This window comes from Puma concolor, chromosome C2 (genome assembly GCF_028749965.1).
Source record: "Puma concolor isolate L17-30 chromosome C2, mPumCon1.1.hap2, whole genome shotgun sequence".
In the NCBI taxonomy this organism is placed as follows: domain Eukaryota; kingdom Metazoa; phylum Chordata; class Mammalia; order Carnivora; family Felidae; genus Puma; species Puma concolor.
In genome coordinates this window covers 76225177-76247775 of record NC_141675.1, presented here as the reverse complement: position 1 = coordinate 76247775, position 22599 = coordinate 76225177, and the positions used below count along the sequence as shown (strand labels likewise).

At 41.8% G+C, this 22599-nt stretch overlaps 1 protein-coding gene across 9 annotated transcripts in view; it reads left to right on the top strand.

Annotated features, from left to right (window-relative positions):
* Nucleotides 1-22599, top strand: part of ABCC5 (ATP binding cassette subfamily C member 5) — an 80025-nt gene that overhangs the window by 11547 nt on the left and 45879 nt on the right. For 3 of the 9 annotated variants that reach the window (XM_025914144.2, XM_086674850.1, XM_086674851.1), the window contains exons 3-9: nucleotides 11600-11757; nucleotides 11949-12104; nucleotides 12779-12926; nucleotides 17835-18068; nucleotides 18229-18402; nucleotides 19179-19326; nucleotides 22273-22421. In XM_025914144.2, coding sequence (XP_025769929.1) covers nucleotides 11600-11757; nucleotides 11949-12104; nucleotides 12779-12926; nucleotides 17835-18068; nucleotides 18229-18402; nucleotides 19179-19326; nucleotides 22273-22421 — 1167 coding nt within the window. Of the gene's footprint in view, nucleotides 1-11599; nucleotides 11758-11948; nucleotides 12105-12778; nucleotides 12927-15403; nucleotides 17066-17253; nucleotides 17392-17834; nucleotides 18069-18228; nucleotides 18403-19178; nucleotides 19327-22272; nucleotides 22422-22599 lie in introns of those variants that run through there. The other 6 variants (XM_086674857.1, XM_086674856.1, XM_086674855.1 and 3 more) reach the window with 6 other exon arrangements.

The following is a 22599-nucleotide window of genomic DNA, read 5'->3' as shown; positions in this document are numbered from 1 at the left end:
CCTAAAGTCAGCTGGTCTTGGGAGGGCATCAACTTTTTTATTTCTTCTCTGATTTAAAAACACATTTTAATTTCTTTTTGATTTAATTTTTAATATTTTGAGTCTCTTGAAACCTGTGTCTGATCATACAAGAGTTCCCCTTAAAAAGTTTATCCATCTAGATGTTTGTCATAAAGGCAGTTTCAGGGGAGGGACATCTCAGAAAAACTTTTACTTGGGCCAGAAAAGTTTATAAGAGGCTACCCATTCTGTGTTTGTGAATTAAGATCTTGTGAATTAAGGAGAAGAGAGGGAGAATATGCTGTAGCGTCTGAGGCCAGTCTATTCTGATTGTACCCCAAATACTGCCTTTTTTTAAAGTTTATTTATTTATTTTTGAAAGAGAGAGTAGGGTAGGGGCAGAGAGGGGGACAGAGGATCTGAAGCAGGCTCTGTGCTGGCAGCAGAGGTTCGAACCCGCAAACCTAGAGATCATGACCTGAGCCAAAGTCGGATGCTTAACTGATGGAGCCACCCAGGCACCCCCAATTACTGCTTTCTTTGTGGAGTGTGCCAGACAGGAGTGCTGTAGCCTTTAATCCCCTTGAAAGCTGAGAGGCGCCTCTGAACTGCCAGTTGATTCCTGCCGTCCCCACATTCAGGAACAACTTGGATGAATCCTCAGCCCCCAGGCTTAGGAAGGCTGCCCTGCTGTTGTCCTGCTGTCAGGAAGGGATTGTTCAGCCTGGGGAATGATTTCTGGCCCCTAGTATCTTGTTCCAGGGGCCTCCATGCAGGGGACAGCCCATGGTTGCCCTGTCAGCAGACATTCCGCTCTGGCAGCCTGTTAAAATGAGATGGGACAAACTAGTTATGCGGTGGCCATGCTGTGCGATAGGTGTGCTAATTATCACAGCCACTGGGATGCTGTTAGTGTGCACAGCGGAGGGGAAGTCTCTTATGCAGTTATCTCCCTTTGCTTATGGATCAAATGTTCCTTGTTTCCCTCACCAGATGGACATGAATATGACTGTGTGTTTCCCTGACCCTTATTTGAACCATAGCAGAACCTGGATTTCATTGACCCCTTTTAGCTCCCCAATACCCCCCACTGTGCCCATCACCGTTGCCTTGGTAGGACAAAAAATGCTCAGTATCTTGTAGCTACATAATCCTCAGGAAGATATAAATGTCAGTAGTATTTCCTTGTTTAATGTTTTCTTAACTCCTGGATCAAGCAGTATTTTTCCCTTTGGAATGAATCGACTGCTGCAGAGGCCTTTCTCTGGCCGAGTCATCTGGCCATGGAAAGCCTTTCTGTCTGCAGTGCCTGTCAAGAGAAATAAGGAGAAATGGGCGCTCTTATCTCAGGAGAAACTGTAAAAAGTTACTTCTAAAAAGGATTTAAAATACTGTAACATAAAAAACAAATAGGCGTCATAAAATACACTCCCCCCTAGATCAGCATACGTCAAATACTAATGATATAATCTGTTTAGCTGTCTAGGACAACCTTAGCACTATTGACATTGAGGCCAGATAATTCTTTGTTGGGGGGGGGGTGGGTAGTTCTCTGCATTGTAGGATGTTCGGCATCTCTGGCCTTTACCTACAGGACAAACAGTTGTGAAAACCAAATATGTCTCCGAACATTGCCACATGTCCCCTGGGCAAGCAAAATCACCCTCTCTTGAGAACTGTGGGGCTACATACACTATGTAATACTGCGGCCACATGTCACTGAGCATTTGAAATATGTGCAGTCTGAATTGAGATGTGCTAGATATATAAGATACACAGTGGGGGTGCCTGGGTGGCTCAGTTGGTTAAGCGTTCGATTCTTGTTTGTGGCTCAAGTCATGATCTCATGGTCGTGCTGATAGAGTGGAGCTGGAGCTGGCTTAGGATTCTCTTTCTCTCCTTCTTTCTCTGCCCCTCCCCTGCTCACACTCTCTCCCTCTCAAAATGAATAAACATTAAAAAAAATACACACTAGATTTCAAAGACTTGGTACAAAAAAAAGTTAAAACATCTCATTAGTAATTTTTATTATTATATTTTCACATTACATAATTAATGTAATATTTATTATATATTACATTCAAATGTAAATAACATTACATTATTACAATTTTATCAATGATGTATTTAAAAGATAATATTTTCTATTGGATTAAGTAAAATATATTATTAAAATTAATTTCACCTGTTTTTTTTTTTTTACTCTTTTAATGTAGCTTCTAGAAAAACTTAAATTACATTTGTGACTTGCATTATATTTCTATTGGACAGCACTGAACTGATCTAATTGATCAAATGTAGTTTAGCCATTAATTTTGTATTAGGTATTTAATACCCAATAAACCATTGGATTGAAATTATTTTTTTCTTTTGAAAATTTTCCTTCATACATTACTGTTATAAAGACAGAGAATATGTAGAGTGTTACATATCACCAGTTTGTTCTCCTGAGTACCTGCCAGTGGCATATTAAAAATCACTTCAATGTTCAGGGGCGCCTGGGTGGCTCAGTTGGTTAAGTGTCCAACTCTTGATTTCCACTCAGGTCATGATCTCATGGTTTGTGGGATTGAGCCCTGAGTCAGGCTCTGCACTGATAACGTGGAACCTGCTTGGGATTTTCTTCCTCTCTCTGCCACTCTCCTGCATGCGTTCTCTCTCTCTCTCAATAAGCAAACAAACATTAAAAAAAAAAAAAAAGAGCAAAAGGAAGACTGATTTTTAAAAAATCAGTTCAATATTCAGATGATGTATGTTTGTGTTAACACTTCCCTCCTTCTTGTATGGGAGGTATATAGAGTTGTATCTTAAAATATAATTTATTTCTCAATTGATGACATTGCATTTAGAGGCTGAAAGAAGCTTTTGAACCAGTTTAGCAGACTGTTTTGAATTTCGACCTTTTGTGAATACTAGAAAGTAACCTGCATGAAGGCAGTGATTTAGAGATGTGGGATCTGTCCACTCTTGCATCCCTAGCACCTAGAGCAGTATCTGGCACATAGTAGGTCCTTCAGTAAGTATTTATTGAATGAATAGATTAAAAAAATCATATATTTTTCAGTAAAAACTGGCTGTTCAAATATATCAGTTACCTTGTCATTTCTTTAGCTTTATTCCCCTTCCCCTTAATGTTAATTTCATTATGCAAACATTTTCCTTTTTATATTTAAACTCATCCATCTTGCCTTTGATAAGTTTCTGGCTTTGGGGGAAAATGGAGACTATTTTCCTCCCATAGCTCAACTAAGTAAGCAATTTAATTCTCTTTCTTCTATTTATTTCATCTTTTTAATGTAACTTTTTGGGTTAATCCCAGATGGATTAATGTGTGGTATATCTTTTAGATGTTGGAGTTGCCAATTTCCAATGTGGGGGGCATTCCCCACCCCACCCCCCACCCCACAACACCAAGAAATTCTTGGATACCAGCAGGATGTCTGAGAGTTCAACTCCATTCTGACTCTCTCCCGAGACAGCATCAGATTCTACCTGTTAAGGGCTCAGACCTATAAGACTGCCCTCCATCTCTCAACTTTAGACACTAGTTGCCAGCCCCAGGTTGTTTATCTTTACTTTTGACCCGACTGGCTATAGATTGAAGGTTCCACCAACTTCCTCGTTAAAGTTCTTTTAATTCACTAGAATAGCTCACAGAATTCAGGGAGACACTTACTTACATTTATCAGTTTATAAAAGACATGTTAAGAGATATGAATGAATAGCTACACGAAGAGAAACACAGGGCAAGGTGTGGGGAAAGAGCATGGATCCCCAGGTGCACCAGTCTCCTGAAATCTCCATGTGTTCACCATCCTGGAAGCTCTCCAAACCCAGTCTTTTTGAGTTTTTAGAGAGGTTTCATTACACAGTCATTATTGACTAAGTTATTGGCCATTGGCTGATTCAGCCTGCAGTCCCCTGGTAGGGGGCAAGACTGGAAGTTCCAACACTTTAATCACGTGGTTGGTCCTCCCAGCATCCAGCCCCCAGCTTTGGATGAGGTCCAAAAGTCACTTTCATTAAGACAATAAAAGACACCTTCATCACTCTTGGCACTTAGGAAATGCTAAGGGGTTTTGGAGCTATGATCCAGTAACTATGGTTGAAGACCAAATATATACGAGAAATGTATTTTGGTTATATGTGAGTGACCAAATATACATTTCTTATAAATCACAGTATCACAATATGAAACCTGGATCTCAATGAATTCATCTTTAATCTGTTATTTGTTTTTCCCAACAACATTCACGGAATCATGTTTCTCTACCCTGTTATTTATGCTTTCATACAGCAAACACTTATAGTTTGAATATTTTAAGTCTTTCCTCTTGGTTCATTTCCATCTTTAATCCATGCAAACTTAGAATGTCGATAACTCACTTTACAGAATGTTAATGTGGTGGGATAAGTTTATTTTTATCTTTAAACAGACATACTCTTTTATTCTGGCCTGTTTGGCCAGGTAAGCTTTTTAGGAAGGCTAGAGAGGAGAAGTTAGGCCTACAATCAAATAGTTGGAAGGATGAGACATCTGTGTGGTTACTGACAGGGTGGTGTAAAGATAATTTTATTTTGTTTCAGTATAAGTCTATAATGTGTCTGTGTTTAACATCTGTTCATCTTTGGTTTAAAAATAATGAGGAAGCACATTTTTTATTTTTGCAATTAAATAAAATAGTTTTTTTGCATTCTAGTATTCTAATCATGTACTTGTGACTTTGACTTTGAAACTACCATTTGCTTATCATGAGGTTAGTTGAGAGAGTCAGAGTTAGAGTCATAGTTTATTTTAATCTGATACTCACCCTGGGGAAAGAGGAGAGCTGTTTATGAGGGTACATTTGAGGTCATCTTGTACAGTGATAGTTTATTTGCTTTTTTTGTTTGTTTGTTTGTTTGAAAGCATCATAGCATAGTGATTAAGAGCCTCAACTCTGGAGCCTGGACTCAAATCCCTGCTGCCACTCAACATCTAAGTACCTCCCTTTCCTCAGCTATAAAATAGGAGAAATAATAGTACCTACCTCATAGGGTTGTTATGAGGATTTAAATGAGTTAATACCTAAAAAGTATTTGAAACAATGCTTGGCACATAGGAATGCTGTGTTGACTTGTTATAAATTAATTTGCCCAGATATTCCTGTCATCTTCGAGTAAGTAAGCGGTTTGCCTTTACAGATAAATGCTAGTCATGAGATCTGGCTATAAACAAGGACAATTACTCTAGCTTCTTCTATTTTTTGCTAAAGTCCCGGGGTAGGTGGGATAGAGGCAGCTTTAGGTCAACAAAATAAAACTTAAATTACTAAAGCTAATAGTAGTGGGGGAAGAAGGTTCATCAAGAGGATGCAAGTGCCAGTTGACCTGTGAACTGGATCCTTACAATTGGAAGCTCCTCACTCCCTCCCCCATCCTTGGAATGTGGCTTCCACTTGCTTTCCCCTCTCCCAGAAGCTTCCTGAGGAACACAGCCTTCAGATAATAATGTGTTGTTGAGACCATCTGGACTGTATACATGACTGAACCTGGTTAGGGCTTCTATATAAACTTTTAAGACTCTGGCAGGTGGGTGTGGAGATGTACTCATCTTGTCACTCAAGAAAAGTCTCATATGTAAATTCCCTTGCTTATCAAACCTGTCACCTACCAATCTGAGGTGGTTTGCCTCTTTCCTTGGTCTCTCCTTGCCCTGCATGTATGGGGGCCAGTTTACAAACCAACTGTTGGCAAGCCAGTCAGGAGACCAAAGAAATGGCCTTGGGAAAGAGGCATCCTCCTTGGGGGAAATCCCTGGTTGGCTATCTACATTGATGTGGGGAGTGGTGGCCTGTATGTTAGATGCTTGTGGACCACCATGTGAGTACTAGGACACCCTGAAAATGCCAGCAGGTCTGATACACATTTGAGAAACTACACATAGCACACTGTGCTCACTCTGCCCAGTGAGCATTCATTGTGAGCTGGCCTCTAGTCTGGGCAGCTCTGCTGGCCACTGATGCCCAACTAACTAGAGGCTGAAGCTTGGATCAAAAAGTTGGGTAAGGGCTGAAGTTAGAGAAGGACATGCAGTTGTCCACTATTCAGTTTTGGGACTGGCAGAGTAGGTGGGAGAGCAGGATAATAAGTTGGAGACCTTAGTCTCCATTTTGCCATTTTGCCATTTTGCCATTTTGCCATTTTGCAAAGCTAGGAGGGTGTGGGCTTCTGTGGATTGAGGTCTGAGCACTTGTGACAAGGCCTGATTAGGACTCTAAGAGGTGGCTCAGTTGGTAGAGCATCTTACTCTTGATCCCAGGGTCCTCTTGATCCCAGAGTCTTGAGTTCAAGGCCCATGTTGGGCATGGAGCCTTCTTTAAAAAAAAAAAAAAAAAAAAAAAAAAAATGGATCTAAGAGTTGTAATTGCTGGAAAGTGAAGAGAATGAAGGGGAGAATATTATGGTGATTGGCAGTGAAATAGACAAAATGCCCAAGGCTGTCCAACCCTTAATACAGAGGAAAGTTCCAAATAGCAATTACTCAAAAAACTCCTAAGAGAAAACTTGTACTCTCTCTGCCCCTTAACGTTGTAAATTTTATCATGTCTTTGAAATGTAAACACCCCAGGAGATAACCAAAACACTGCCCACAGAGAGTGAATTTAAAAATAGGGAAAAAGAGGGGCGCCTGGGTGGCTCAGTCTTTTGAGTGTCTGACTTCGGCTCAGGTCGTGATCTCATGGATCATGGGTTTGAGCCCAATGTCAGGCTCTGTGCTGACAGCTCAGAGGCTGGAACCTGCTTTCAGGTTCTGTGTCTCCCTCTCTCCCTGCCCCTCTCCTGCTTGCGATCTGCCTCTTTCTCTCTCTCTCTCTCTCTCAAAAATAAAAAAACATTAAAAAAATTTTTTTTAAATAGGGAAAAGGAGGCTTTTCAAAATACCGACTGCTATAGAAGCTCCCTTGCCTCAGAAAGCTTTGGCCATGGAGCACCTGATGGCTCAGTCGATTAAGCATCCGATCTCGGGTCAGGTCATGATCTCGCGGTTCATGAGTTTGAGCTCCACACTGGGCTCTGCTGACAGCGTGGAGCCCACTTCGGATCCTCTGTACCCTTCTCTCTCTGCCCCTCCCCAGCTTGTGCTCATGCGTACTCTCTCTCTCTCTCTCTCTCTTTCTCTCTCTCAAAAATAAATAAACATTAAAAAAAAGAAGAAAAAAAAAACTTTGGCCGTGTGAGAAATACCTGATTCACAGCTAGAGTTTTGGAATGAAAGCTACAGGGTCTCTGTGTCTGCATGTTATGTAGGTGTATGGACATATATTACATATGTGGTGTTTTTCTACCTCCAGAGGGCATTGCCAAAATTACTATGTAAAAGAGTTCTATTTAATTGGTTTAAGGAAAAATGAATTTAAATATCAATAATATACTTCTGTAAAACTGAAAAAATTTTATTTCATCTGCTAAAAGGACAAAGTTTTCTTGAACTATTGGTCTGTTCTAGATGAGACTGTGAAAGGTTTTTCTTTACCTTTTAAGTAATCTGCCTAGAAAACAAAGATTCTATGGTTTATGAAAATAATTTATTGCACCTTATGTTACCTTTATTTTAGAAAACTGAGTCTTCTCTATTAAAAGAGGTAAGTTTTTTACAACTCTGTAGCTTTCTGTATTAGCTTTTGAAGTCTTTAATTGTCACTTTGGCAAAATGGGTAACTAAGTATTGTTTCATGGTGGCTGTAATCTAATCAAGTGTTTTAAGCCTTTTGATATTTTTGACAAACTTCCCCCAAATCAAATTCTTCTTTTTAATTGTTTTTTTTTTTTTTAATGTTTATTTGTTTTTGAGAGACAGAGAGAGACAGAGTACAAGCAGGAGAGGGGCAGAGAGAGCAGGAGGCACAGAGTCTGATGTGGGGTTCAAACCCATGAACCGTGAGACCATGACCTGAGCCGAAGTTGGATGCTTAACTGAGTGAGCCACCCAGGTGCCCCACCCCAAATCTAATTCTAATAAAGTCTTGTTCACTTTGAACTAACTTTGGGATTTTTCAGAGGGTCCCTAGAAACATCTCAAAAGATGTATTCTCTGTACTTGTGAAAGGAAGACATTGAACTAATTAGGCTTAATTTGTTTGTTAAATTTCATGGGAAGCATTGTCAAATAAGAAGTGATGCTCAACTTTCTTTATGTTGTTCCAGAAATTGTACACAATTCCTAAAAATCTGATATGTCCTGGTTCAGTCATAATTCTAAGTATTATTTTAAAAAGGATGTCACAGAAATAATAAAATTTCTTCCCCCAAGTTTTCACTTTTTCTTCTTTTCTAATACATGATAAAAAAATTTTTTTTTAGATTTTTTATTACATTTATTTATTTTTGAGAGACAGAGAGACAGAGCACAAGTGGGGAGGGGCAGAAAGAGAAGGAGACAGAATCTGAAGGAGGCTCCAGGCTCTGAGCTGTCAGCACAGAGCCCAAAGTGGGGCTCGAACTCACAAACTCTGAGATCATGACCTGAGCTGAAGTCGGACACTCAACCGACTGAGCCACCCAGGCACCCCCCCAAAAAATTTGTTTAATGTTTATTTAGTTTTGAGAGAGAGACAGACAGACAGAGTCCGAGCAGGGAGGAACAGAGAGAAAGGGACACACAGAATCTGAAGCAGGCTCCAGGCTCCATGCTGTCAGCACAGAGCCTGATGCGGGGCTGAGACTCACGAGCCGCGAGATTGTGACCTGAGCCGAAGTCAAATGCCTAACAGACTGAGCCACCCAGGCGCCCCTCTAATGTATGATTTTAAAACATTCACAGTTTTACTCCAAGTTCTGCTATAGCCCCATCCCACAAATTTGGAAGTGCTATAATTTCTTAGCGTTTTGTTCAGAATATTTACTAATTTCCATTTTATATATTTAACTCATATTATTTAGAAGTGTGTTGGGGTGCCTGGGTGGTTCAGTTGGTTAAGTGTCCAACTCTTGGTTTCGGCTTAGGTCATGATCTCACAATTTGTGGGCTCAAGCCCTGCATTGGTTGCCATGCTGACAGTGTGGAGCCTGCTTGGGATTCTTTCCCTCTCTCTCTCTGCCTCTCTCCTGCTTGCTCTCTGTCTCTCTTTCCAGCTCTCTCTCTCTCTCTCAAAATAAATAAATAAACATTAAAAAAAAAGAAGTGTGTTGCATGATTTCTAAATATTTGGAGATTCTCTTGTGTTCTTTGTTACTGAATTTGAACTGAATTCCAAAGTGGTCAATGTATATACACCATGTGATGTCAGTCTTTTGAAATTTGTTGAGGTTTGCTTTAGGGCCCAGCATGTAGTCCGTTTTGGCAAATATCCAGTGTGCACTTGAAGTGGTATTATTTTAGTTTTTATCTTCTTCTGAAGCTTTGGATATCCAACTAAGGCTGGTCCTCACAACATTCTATACCTATTCTGTATGTATTCCCAGTTTCTACTTCCTTATAGTAGGTGTGTTTGTATTTTTAGTATATCTTTCTCCTTTCTCAACCCAATGGCTTTCTTCTTGTTGTGGTTATAGGCAGCCTAAAAGTTAAAAAAAAAAAAAACAAAAAACCAAAAAACATACCTTTGTTGTACTTAGTTTGTTATTAGGTTCCATAGTCCCTAACCACAAAATAAGTGTTCACCTAATACCTAAATACTTTATAAAAGAGTTAATTCTGTGGCGCGTGGGTGGCTCAATCGGTTAGGCATCTGACTTCGGCTCAGGTCATGATCTCATGTTCTGTGAGTTCGAGCTCCTCATCAGGCTCTGTGCTTATAGCTCAGAGCCTGGAGCCTACTTGGGATTCTGTGTCTCCCTCTCTCTCTGCCTCTCCCCCATTCACGCTCTGCCTTTCTCATTCTTTAAATTTTTTTTTTTTCAACGTTTATTTATTTTTGGGACAGAGAGAGACAGAGCATGAACGGGGGAGGGGCAGAGAGAGAGGGAGACACAGAATCGGAAACATCTGCCTTTCTCATTCTTAAAAAATAAATAAACATTAAAAAAAATTTTTTTTAAGTTAATTCGTTTCTTGGTATTGATTCATTTATCATGTTAATGTTGTTATGTTCTTGAAACTGGTCTACCTTGCCTTTATCAAAAGGGAAAAAATGTGTTTCCCAGTTGGGAAGGCTGTGTACTTTCCCAATACTAAGCAGTACCTTATCTTATCTGAAGATGCATAACTGTGTTGTGAACTAAAGCTATTGTATTTGAGGAGAGAGCCACCTAGGCATCCAGGTAACCTCCATGCATGAATTCATTTCCGCCAACATTTGAGTGGCCTCTGTTCTGTGTGGAAAAGAAGTGGTGCATAAAAACGGAGACTCTGCTTTGTGTAAGATGGTGTGTTAGGTGCTGCGCTACTTAACTTTTCTTGATTTGGGGATCTATTCTTGCTGTTTCATAACCATTGCTGGAAATATTTGTGACAGTGTGAGAAAAGGATGATGTGCTTATAATCCATATCTGAGGAAAATAACACCTCTTCTGCAACAGGAACGTGTCAACTTTTAATTACTTTTAGACTAGACAAGGATACAGGTGTTCAAATTCTTGGCCCACCGTCTTCTGCCTCAGTCAGACTTTGAATTACATGCATTCCTGTTAATGTGATTAAGTGGTATTTATAAAAGCTTTGTGGTAAATATGGTTGGTTAACTTTGTATTTCAACCCATGGGACCCTCAGCTTCATGCTGCAGGTATCTGGGTATTGGAGCTCTTAGCTGTGCAGCCAGGTGAGAGCCCCTATTCTGCTCTCCCTGCTGCTGATAAAGGAGAAAGGGGGGAGACACGTGTACATACTGGCTTTTCTGTGTGACAAGGGCTGTTTAATTGGGGATGATTGTGAAGTTCTTGTCATAGAAAATGGGCGACAGAATTTACAGTTAGTAGTGAAATAACTGACTCTTAGTCCACATTGGAAAATGAAAGATAAAACATTTTGGTGATAAAAATATAAGTTTTAGGGGCGCCTGGATGGCTCAGTCAGTTACGCATCCGACTCTTGGTTTTGGCTCAGGTTATGATCCCCGAGATCGAGCCCGGCATCAGACTCTGCACCGGGCATGGAGCCTGATTGGGATCTCTCTCTCCCTCTCTCTCTCTGCTCCTCTCCCCTGCTCATGCTCTCTCTCTCAAAAATAAATACAATACACTTTAAAATATATATAAATTTTAGAATATATAGCACAAAGAGTGAATCTTAATGTAAATGGTGGATTTTAGTCAATAGTAACATATCAGTATTGGTTCATCAATTTTAATAAATGTACCACCCTAATGGAAGGATGTTACTAGTGGAGGAAACAGATGGGGAAGAGGTGGGGAGATGAGGAGGTATGTGGGAACTCTCTGTACGTTTTGCTCAATTTTTCTGAACCTAAAAGTGCTCAAGAGTTTGGAAGTTCTATGTAACTGGTTTAATGTTCCTCAGCAAGTTCTTATCATACAAGTTAGTTTTAACCCCGAGTCTTGGGATTTCTCAGGTAAGACGAATCTGGTTTGCAGTTTGAGCTACTATGTCAGGTAGATTTGCCCCTCTGTTTTTGTAATGTTCATTAACTGTGCCCCTGCCTTCTCTATCTGTTAAAACAGTTGGAATGCCAAGATGCCTTGGAAACAGCAGCCCGAGCTGAGGGTCTTTCCCTGGATGCCTCCATGCATTCTCAGCTCAGAATCCTGGATGAGGAACATCCCAAGGGAAAGTACCATCACAGCTTAAGTGTTCTGAAGCCCATCCGGACCACTTCCAAGTAAGAGGCTCTGCCAGTAAATGACTTGTCTGTGAAGCACCAAAAGCATTTTTGAAAATTCGGGCTAAGATCAGACCATTTGGGAAGACCCATTTATAGTCAGGAACCGTTTGCTAAACAGCGTATTATAAATGCTGGCTAGCCTGTCTGTGTGCACTGACAATTTTGTGCTTTGGGTTTTCTCTCCTTAGACACCAGCACCCAGTGGACAATGCTGGGCTCTTCTCCTGCATGACTTTTTCTTGGCTTTCTCCTCTGGCCCGTGTGGCCCACAGGAAGGGAGAGCTCTCAATGGAGGACGTGTGGTCTTTGTCCAAACACGAGTCTTCCGATGTGAACTGCAGAAGGTAGGCGTCTCTGGTCCACCCTGGTCTCCCACATACTGGCTGCGTAGGGCCTGAGCTAGGAGGGTGGGTCCGGCAGTGTGACGCCCTCAGCTCTGTGTTCATTTAGGATCTGAGCTGTCCTCTGGAGGGAGGGTAGCCTGGGGATGACTTTCTCTTTGCTCTTCTGCTTTATCTCCTATTTCACCTTTAATCCTGTTTTAACCACGGGCTTTCTCTCTCTCTCTCAGCCCCGCTTCTCTTCCTGAGTCGACAGGGAAATTATGTTGCTGCCTTGTGACAGAATACATTTTTGTGGTAGCTGATTATCATGATTAAAATCTAGCTTACAACTTTACATTTGACTACAGGACTCTTCAGAAAGGGTTGGGGACCCTTGAGGAAGGAGCTCTTAGCCATGAGCAAATTCTGTTCAGGGATAATTTTTCTGGGGGGAAGGAAGGACTTTTGTTCTCATTATTTTCTATGTCATGAGGGGCTCCCTATACAGGGTAAATATGTAGTTACCCAGGAAGGGTATTTTTTTCCCAGAAGGTGAAGTCCGTGTACACAGTTTAAAGGAGAGGCTCGTGTGAGTGGTGTCAAAGCCTGGAGGCAAAAAGCAATGGCTGGAGGGAATCTAGGGAGTGTCTGTTCACCTGGGGAGATGTGTAACGAGGACATGTGCCCTTGTTAAGACTAGAGAGACTGTGGCAAGAAGAGCTGAATGAAGTTGGGCCAGACGCCGCTTCCCTCCGAAGGGTTGTGTGGATCTTCTGCCGCACCAGGCTCATCCTCTCCATCGTGTGCCTGATGATCACACAGCTGGCTGGCTTCAGTGGACCAGTAAGTTCTAACCATCCTTTCTGACAGTCTCCAGGGGCCCGGCCATGGCCAGCTCTAACACTCTTGTTCTGTTGCAGGGGTTGTGCTCACCTTTGGGCTAGTTAGCAGCCTTAGAGTTGCCTCTGGGTCTGTTGAAAGGGAACAATCGATTCTGGAGTGAATGGTGGCTTGTCAGCAGCTGGAAGGATGAGGGGCCATGTTGCCAGAGGAGAGCTGGACCTGGCTTGCTTTCCTGGGGCGGGTGAAAATGAATGATTCCAGCCCTGTGCAGGACTGTGCTTCTTGGCTGCGTGTCTACATGAAATGACAGTCTTGGTTTGGGGAGATGGTGTCTCACGGTGCTGTGAGTGGGCAAGAGCGGCGTTGTGTGGCGTAGGTTGCTGAGCCAGTGCTGGAGTCACACCGAATGCCTGGAGGCAGGGTTGTCACGTGTTTGGCGGTTCCGTGGCAAATGAGCCCGAAGAAACTAGAGGAGTGTTGAGGTTTTTAGAGTCTGACCTGGAGTCTGCTGAGTTCTGGTGTATGGTGTGAACTGTGCTGTAGGTGTCGGGGTGGTAGCCATGGTTTTTTCCTAGTGTGTACTGAAGCAGGGTAGGTAAGAGAGTGATGTTCACGCTGTTCTCTGGACACCTGTTTCTTACACCTGCTGTGCTTCCTTACACTTGAGACTTTGATTAAATCTATTCTCTGCATATTTGCCTTGAGGCATCGGAGCAGTAGTGCTACTTATACTGTGCATTTTCCGTGTGTGGGTAAGCTGGAGGTTCATGGTTTTGGTAAGTATATGCCTAAGATGCATGGTGATTAGGTAAAACTAATTTGCAGTTTTTCTGTGTTTTTTTTTTTTTTTTTTTGTCATTAGTGTTGTTTGTTTTTTGGTTTTTTTTTTTTAATGTTTGATGCCTTTTTAAAAGTTCTGATCTCTTTTCTGAAGCAGAGAACACTACTTTCCTGGTATTAGGTTTCTATATTAATTGACCAACTAACACACTTTTGTATAAGTTTTAAGTAAGAGAGACCATGTACCTGAATATTATGTTATTGACCAAAATGGCAAACATGTTCATAGGACCAGCTTCCCCCAAGAAGAGCTTCTGTCATTGTTTCACTACAGGGCTGGTGGCTGCTCTGGATCTTCTGTGGAATTCCTTGAGCTGGATAGCACAGTATACAGGCTTTCATGATTCCATTTGGCCAGTGCAAGAAGTTCATTGGCTGCCCCCCATACAAAAAAAAAAAAAAAAAGAAAAAAAGAAAGAAAGAAAAAAGAAAAGAAAAGAAAGGAAGAAAGGGAAGAAATTCCATAGATTACTGCAATTTTAAGTTTTTATTTGGGGAAAAAAAAGCTACCTATGCATGTTCAGTTTGGGGCCTACAGTCACTCCCTTGAGCATCTGCATATTCCTTAATCTCTCTTTTAAGGCACTGCGTACTGGATTGCTAACTCTAGTAAACTCTTCTAGATGCCAGGGAACACTGAGAGCCTTCCTTTAATAGGAAAACTGCTGCACGCTTTTCCTTCTCTCTACCCCTCTTGGGGAAGAGCAACTTAAGGCCTGTGTTATTTCATGTGATTCCATCCTAGAACAATTGAGAAAGCAATGGTCCCACCCGTAGTCTATCTAAATGATAAAAAGATTTAAAACTATAAGCAAAGCAAACTTTTTTTTTTTTTTTTTTTTTGGAGCTCCAGTTCTTATAAAATTTTTTTTTAATTGGAAATTGAAGAATCAGGCTGGTTTTGAAATTAGTACTAGCAATGAGCATACCTTCTGTTCTGTGGATTTAAATCCTTTCGAAGAACATCCATTTTAGATTTTTGGACATTTTCTAATGTGGCACGACTTTCAAACTGGCTCAGTCTGTTCTTCTAGAAATCTATGTAAGAACCAACTCCCCAAATATGGGGATATTTCTGATCTCCTCTCAGGCCTCACTGAACCTTGGTAGCCACATGCAGAATATATGAAACAATGAAGTTAATGTGTGTGTATGTTTTTTAACTGGCTGGACGTTTGTACATCGAGATGATCCAAGGTTTCAGTGATGCCGGTGGACCAGAGCTCTGTGCAGAGTGTCCAAAGGTCACAGTAGTGTTAACGGAGTAGCAGAACGTATATGGGTATGGTCCTGACCTAACATGAGTGGCCAGACTTGCTAAGGTCTTGCTAAAGTTGTGACCTCCTTGGATTCAAACAATTTAAAAAGACCAGGCCTGACCTATGATTTTTTTGTGTAAAGAATTAGCATCCACCCTGTAGATCTGCAAGAGAAGACTACCTCCTGCAGCACTACATCTCGGTGAATGCTAACTCTGCTCCAGGGCCTTTTGGGGAAAGGGCAGTGAATAGCCTCTAGAGAGGTAAGTTTCCCACCCTCCCCACCTCTCCCCAGCTGCAGCTTGCTTGGTGCTGTCAGGATCTGGATTTGGGGGGAGTCTCTCTGTAGTGGAACCAGTGACAGAAGCTGTTCTTTAGAATTTTCAGGATGGCTGTATTCTGCGGTCAGAATGAGAGAGTCAAGCTGGGCAGAATCTCTCGCCAAGAGTTCAGGTAAGGTAATGTTTATTCACTGGGAATGCTTTCCACAGCCAGACAGCTATTCTGACAATCTCGAGTTTTCCTCCCAGTTTGTTTGCATTTAAATGATAAGTTTGTAACTTTTTAAAACTAAATTTTGGTTGGATTTTTCATGAAAAACCTTTTTTTCTTTATCCCATGCAAAATGGTTTGAAATGTAATTGTTTTTTTTTTTAAACCCTGTGTGTTGGAAATTCTTTAATCTGCTGTTTCCTCTTTCCCCCCACCCTCTGAAAGTTTTACATAATGTAAGCCTTCATTATGTCTTTGACTTTCCCCCGGCTCCTCACCTCCGGGAGGTACTAATGCTATTGCCCGGTGCTGAAAGATGGCACTGTAAAGGTATGGGAAGGAAGGAACCCCAAACTACAACCTGCTGTCCTTTCACGCCTTCCTTTGGAGACTGTTCCATCAGTGCCGAGGTGTGTGAGAAAATGCTTTACTGCATCGCCATCTTACTGAGTTGCTTCACGTGAGGAAAAATGGGGTTTTGACCCTGCCACTCAGTGACTCAGTTCCACATTTTGGATTGCATACTGGAAAAGAAGCCAATCTTCTTGCTAGTAAACCAACAACCCAGCTGTATGCAGTGGTGACCCAAACAATGGATATAAACCTAAAAATCTGAGGGAGGGGAGAGGTGGAATACAATAGTGCTTGGAATCTGAAATCTCATTTATTTGATCAGGTTATTTGCCGACACTTGACAGAAATCTGATTGGTGGGGATCTCTTAGGATCTAGTGGACATCTGGTATTAATTTCCTTTCAGGAAAAATGAGAAATGCCAGTTAACCAGAGAGCGTCTGGGTTCTGGAATTCAGTATTAGCCGCCTCAGGACAATTGTGTCTGGCCTCCATTTTTGTCTGTCATTCAGAGCTGGCTTCCATCTACAGTACCTTTTGCTATAAGGATCGGGGTAGTTGGGTGGATGGGTTTCTCATTAATTTTTTTTTTTCTTCCTTCAGGGTGGGGGATTGGTTTGGCTTTCTTTTGTCGTGGCTTGTTTTCTTTCATTTTTGGCAAGATCGATTTTAGCTGCAAGGACTTGAAAAGACTCTGAAGGATCCCACCAGTTTTTCCTTGAGGCCTAGATTTTTGTATTCTGTCCTGAACAGAAGTCATTCATCACAGCCTGCTGAACCAATAGCGCCAGTGATTTTAAGCAGAGTTACCTCTTTGGGGAGTTTTTAGTTTTTTTGTTTTTTTGTTTTTTAATTCTCTTTCCTTAGCAGCAAGGTCTTATTCCTGGAGAATCTCCTCCACTGCAGCTTCCCTGCAGCTTCAGGAGCCTTAATCGATTAAGTGCTGTCAGCTTGATGTACTACTCCGGACTCTGGAAACAGATATCGGTTCTATTCTGTATTTCCACTGTGTGTAGCTAAAACAACAGTCGGAGGCCTGATGACCTGTTAGACGGCTAGCCTTGTATAACTCGACTCTGTATGTTCCCATGTATGTTACCGCAATGCTCCTCCTGTTGTACAGTGTCTGTGAGATACTCTTTGAAGATGGTACTTTTTTTTTTTTTCATTTTCAATAAAAGTACATTACCTCCCACTTCCTGGTATTTAATCCTGTTGCTGAATGTGCCTTGTGTGAGTGTGTGCTCCGGCGTTGCAGGACCTCAGAGCTGGAGGTGGCACTCGGTGGTTCTTGGGGGCTGGCTGCCTTCCCTCACTGCAGGTGGTGTTAGACATATACTACCTGAGGTAACATGTTTTTGTTTTTGGGAGGGAGTGGGGAGTGGGGAGGGTCCATGGGAGGGTTTCTGGATTTTGGATAGTCTGCTTTGTTTGCTGTCTTCTGTACTATTAAACTGCCGATGTTTATTTTCAGGAATGTTTTGCAAATGCACTTCTCACTCTTCCCCAGTCCAACTGTAGGTACACTGTTCCTTTTTATCAAATAAGCACGTTTGAAACGATCCAAAAAAAAAAAAAAAAAAGGTCTTAATTTCATTTAAAGAAATGTATCAGTGTGTGGAGATACTGGAGTAAGGTCAAATAGATACTTTTTAATGACCGTGTGTTTAGAATTAATTTCAGCTCATGGACAGGTTTATGTTACATTAGAAAGAGTAACGGTTTTGGTGGTGTCCTGAAGGAAGAAAATTTCAGATTAGACATACCTCCTGCGAAATGCCCTGAGTAAATACCCGCAGGCCACGTAGTCCGTAAGATTTGGTCCTTCAAGGTCTTTCTCTGCTTATGTACGTACGTACCACTGCACAGTGGAGCTGCTTCCTCTTTCTAACTTAACATAAAACTGTGGCGTGATGTGTGGGTGCTGTGGAGATGTTGACAGTGGGGTGTGTTTCTCCCTGTAGGCCTTCGTGGTGAAACACCTCTTGGAATACACCCAGGTCACAGACTCTAACCTCCGGTACAGCTTGCTCTTAGTCCTGGGCCTCCTCCTGACGGAAGTCGTGCGCTCCTGGTCACTTGCACTGACTTGGGCATTGAATTACCGAACTGGCGTCCGCTTGCGAGGGGCCATCCTAACCATGGCATTTAAGAAGATCCTTAAATTAAAGAACATTAAAGAGAAGTCCGTGGGGGAGGTGAGTACAGGGTGTTTGCTTCAGGGCAGAGGGAAAGCTCCCAGCTTGAGCTCTTTCTTTCCGTTGGATCTCTGCTTTGTCCTGCCTCTTCCTCCTGAGACGAGTGGCTGAGTGGCCAGCATCCTCGCGGGGTCCTCTCACTGCTCTCTATGTCTCGTAGCTCATCAACATGTGCTCCAATGACGGGCAGAGGATGTTTGAGGCAGCCGCCGTTGGCAGCTTGTTGGCTGGAGGACCCATTGTTGCCATCTTAGGCATGATTTATAATGTAATTATTCTAGGACCAACAGGCTTCCTAGGATCAGCTGTTTTTATCCTCTTTTACCCAGCAATGGTGAGTAAGACTCCTTCCCGTATTTTAGCAGCTTTTCCTTAAAATGAGTTATTTCCATTAGGTTTTATGTAGTAGGCACCACTGAGGCATCACATCTCTGACCGGAAATTTCCTCAAAGCAGGTACCTGGTTTGGAAAACTCTAAGGTGTCACTTGAATAAAGACCGTGGCTCTTAATGAGATTTAAGAAAGATAATCTGGGTGCCTGGGTGGCTCAGTCAGTTATGTGTCTGACTCTTGGTTTCGGCTCAGGTCATGATCTCACGGTTCTTGAGTTTGAGCCCCCACATCAGGCTTTGCGCTGGCAGTGAGGAGCCTGCTTGGGATTCTCTCTCTCCTTCTCTCTCTGCCCCTCCTCTGCTCCTGCTCTCTCTGTCTTTCTCCTCAAAATAAATAAGTAAACTTAAAAAAAATTACAAAGTAAAATAAAAAAGAGAATCTGAGTGAAGGAGGAGGCCTCCAGCTAACACGGGAGTGTTGAGTCTCTTCATCTCGAGTGGATACTAACTGATATGGCTCTTCTGCTTCCCTTTGGTAGCATTCAATATCTGTAATTACCATGAGAACAAATACTTGTCTTAACTTTCTTCCAAAGATGTAAGAATTAAATAATATTTTATTCTAATTTAATAGACCACTTTTATTAAAAAGCAGTACACCTACCTGATGCTCATTTTATTTATAATAATCTTGAGCAGATTTATTTCCCAGAAAGTCCAGACGGTTCTTAAGTTTGAATAAGCCCTGACTTGGCACAACATTGCTTTTCCTTTCAGATGTTTGTATCCCGGATCACTGCATATTTCAGGAGAAAATGTGTGACCACCACTGATGAACGTGTCCAGAAGATGAATGAAGTCCTCACTTACATTAAATTTATTAAAATGTATGCCTGGGTCAAAGCATTTTCTCAAATTGTACAAAGTGAGTTTAAGATTTTATATGTGCGTTTGGTAGAAGGGCTTTAGTGTCTTAGCTTCCTGAGCACATTAGCTGCTAGGAATCCTAATGTCATAGGATCATAATATCTTATATTCTTATAATATCTTATGATCTTATATTGAAAGGGATCTTAGAGACTTGAACCCATAATCTCTTCTTACACAGGAGGAAATTAAGACCAGAAAATTGTGATTTTTCCCAAGATAACTAAGCTAGTTATGAGTAATTCATTCAGTTTCAAAGCCGCCTATCTATACTGTCATACTGCCCATTATTTTGTGGCCTAGCCATGAAGACATTACAGAAAACAGTATCAAGTGGCTATTGAGGGCTTCGCCCTCCCCTCCCCACCACAGGTGCACGTACACCACAGGTAGTAAGTGAAGTGTAAGATCCTGGGGGAGCAGGAGAAGTGCCGGGTGGGGGGTCAGGACAGCGGGGCTCTGGGTCTAGCTCAGCTCCTCACTCATCGTGGTTTTTGGTTTGTTGTTTTATTTTTATCTTTTCAAACAATTGACTTATGTTGAGTCACAAGGCCTGTCCTGGCCCTATCCTGGTTATCATGATCAGTAAATTCAACACAGACAGAGACTTGTCTAATATTTAAATACCAAATGATGGACCTTAAAAAAGATGATCTTTAGGGGCGCCTGGGTGGCTTAGTTGGTTAAGCATCTAACTTCTGCTCAGGTCATGATCTCACGATTCATGAGTTCGAGCCCTACTTCGGGCCATGTGCTGACAGTGCAGAGCCTGCTTGGGATTCTCTCTCTCCCTCTCTCTCTGCCCTTCTCCTACTTGTGAGTGCTCTCTCTCTCAAAATAATAAACCTTTTTAAAAAGGTGACATTTAAGAAGGATATATTTAAAGGCACTTTGGAGTTGAAAAAAGAAGATGTATTTACATTTAAACTTAATTTAAGTATAAAAAATGTGGGCTGTTAATTGACCATCACCTCATAGAGAGCTAACCTGAATACATTACAGTGACAAAAGTTAATGCAATTTTAGGTTGAATAGAAATACAGTGTTCAGAGCAAGGAAGCTATTTTAGTTTTACTGCTTGGTTTCTCGATTAAATCTTCAGGAACATTGTGTCCAGTTCACACGCTTATTTATCAGTGGTCATCAGGAGGAGGTGGCCACTCAGAGGTGTCCAGCAGTGGGTTAGGCAGCTTTGTTAAGTAGTGAATTCATTGCCAATAGAATGGAATAAATGGATGCTAACTGGATATCTGCCAACCATGTTTTAGGCAAGGTGACTGCCCACAGTCCTTTCTGGCTCTCTCACTCTGTGGTTTCATAATTTTATTTCTGAGAGTCCACTCTTTCTTCAGCCCCTGACTCTGGTGTCTTTACCTGTGTGTGTTAGTTTGAAAAGAGCATTCTTGCTCATTATGGACTTAGGCAAGTTATACAGTAAATGTGAAAGCAATGAGTTAGATTTGTAAAAATATGACTTAGGAGCTAGCTCTGAGGATAGTTCGCAATGTCTTGGGCAGTGGTAATACCTTTAAGGTCAGTGCAAAGCTTCTCAGAATTGCTTATATGTTTAAAAAAAATAGGGGTGCCTGGGTGGCTAAGTTGGTTAAGCATCCTACTCTTGATTTCGGCTCAGGTCTTGATCTCACATCTCATGGGATTGAGCCCTGAGTCGAGCTCCATGCTGACAGCATGGAGCCTACTTGGGATTCTTTCTTTCTCCGTGTCACTCTACCCCTCCCCTGCTCGCATGCATGCACACTTTCTCCCTCTCTCTCTCTGTCTCAAAAATAAACATTAAAAAACCCTGCATACACAAAACGCACCACTTTGTTGTCATACTTCCTATTCCGTGGTCTTCAGTACTCTAGGGTTGCTCTGTTAATAAAGGTCACAGTTTTGCAAATATTTAAGAAAAATCATTCTGCCTACCAAAGTTGTATTTCACTCACTTTCTCTCAATCATCCTCACTGCTTTTTGTGTGAAAGCCTTTACCCAGCACTGACATACAGTAGGCACTGTGGTAAACCTGAGTTCTTTTTTAATTCTCCATTACTGTGGTAGTCTTTTCTGTAATTACCTGGGCAGGAAATAAACAACACGCAGGTAAGCAAACAAAACTGCTGATTGCAGATGCAGTTACTCTGCTCATTCCTTTTAGATGTAAGATGTTTGCAAGAAAAATCAGACTAAGGCAGAAGATGATCACTGCACTGATATGTAGGGACTGCTTTCTGTTAGATTTGTTCCTATGACTTGATCCCATTTCAGGCTTGTATACCAGCATTAATGGTAATAATTGATAGTCACGTTGACCTAGGTTTTTATATTATAGGTGCTAAAGAGTTGGGGTTGTTTTTTTTTTATGCTTATTTATTTATTTATTTATTTATTTATTTATTTATTTATTTTTAGGTGTTTATTTATTTTTGAAAGAGAGAGACAGAGCACAAGCAGGGGAGGGGCAGAGTGAGAGGGAGGAAGACACAGAATCCAAAGCAGGTTCCAGCCTCTGAGCTGTCAGCCCAGAGCCCAACATGGGGCTCAAACCCACAGACTGTGAGATCATGATCTGAGCCAAAGTCAGATGCTCAACTGACTGAGCCAGCCAGACACTCCTTAATGCTTGTTTATTTTTGAGAGAGAGGGAGAGAGAGAGAGCGTGCGCTCATGTGCATGCTAGTGGGGGAGGGGCAAGGAGAGAGGTGGGCAGAGGATCCGAAGCAGGCTCTGCCCAGACAGTAGACAACCCGATGCAGGTCTCGAGCTCATGAACGAACCATGAGACCGTGACCTCAGCGAAAGTTAGACACTTAACCAACTGAGCCACCCAGGCACCCCAAAGAGTTGTCTTAAACCCTGTGTGGCTGAAGACCTACCAAGTCTTTGGTGACAGAGGAGCAAATTGGCTTGCTTTTCAGCAATTGGCTTGCTTTTTATTCTTAGAAATCCGAGAGGAGGAACGTCGGATATTGGAAAAAGCTGGATATTTTCAGAGCATCACTGTTGGTGTAGCTCCCATTGTGATGGTGATTGCCAGCGTGGTGACATTCTCTGTTCACATGACCCTTGGCTTTGACCTGACGGCAGCACAGGTTGGTGAGCCCTCAGGGCTTGGGAAAATTTTAGAAATACCACATATAGAGATACTCTGGTCCTCTTGTTTCTGGGTTTGGAGGTGCCCCCAATAATCAGAAGGTATTTTTCTTTTATGTGATTAAGCTGAGAAGTAAGAAGAGTAAAGACTCAGGTCTAAGCACAAATAAAGTTATG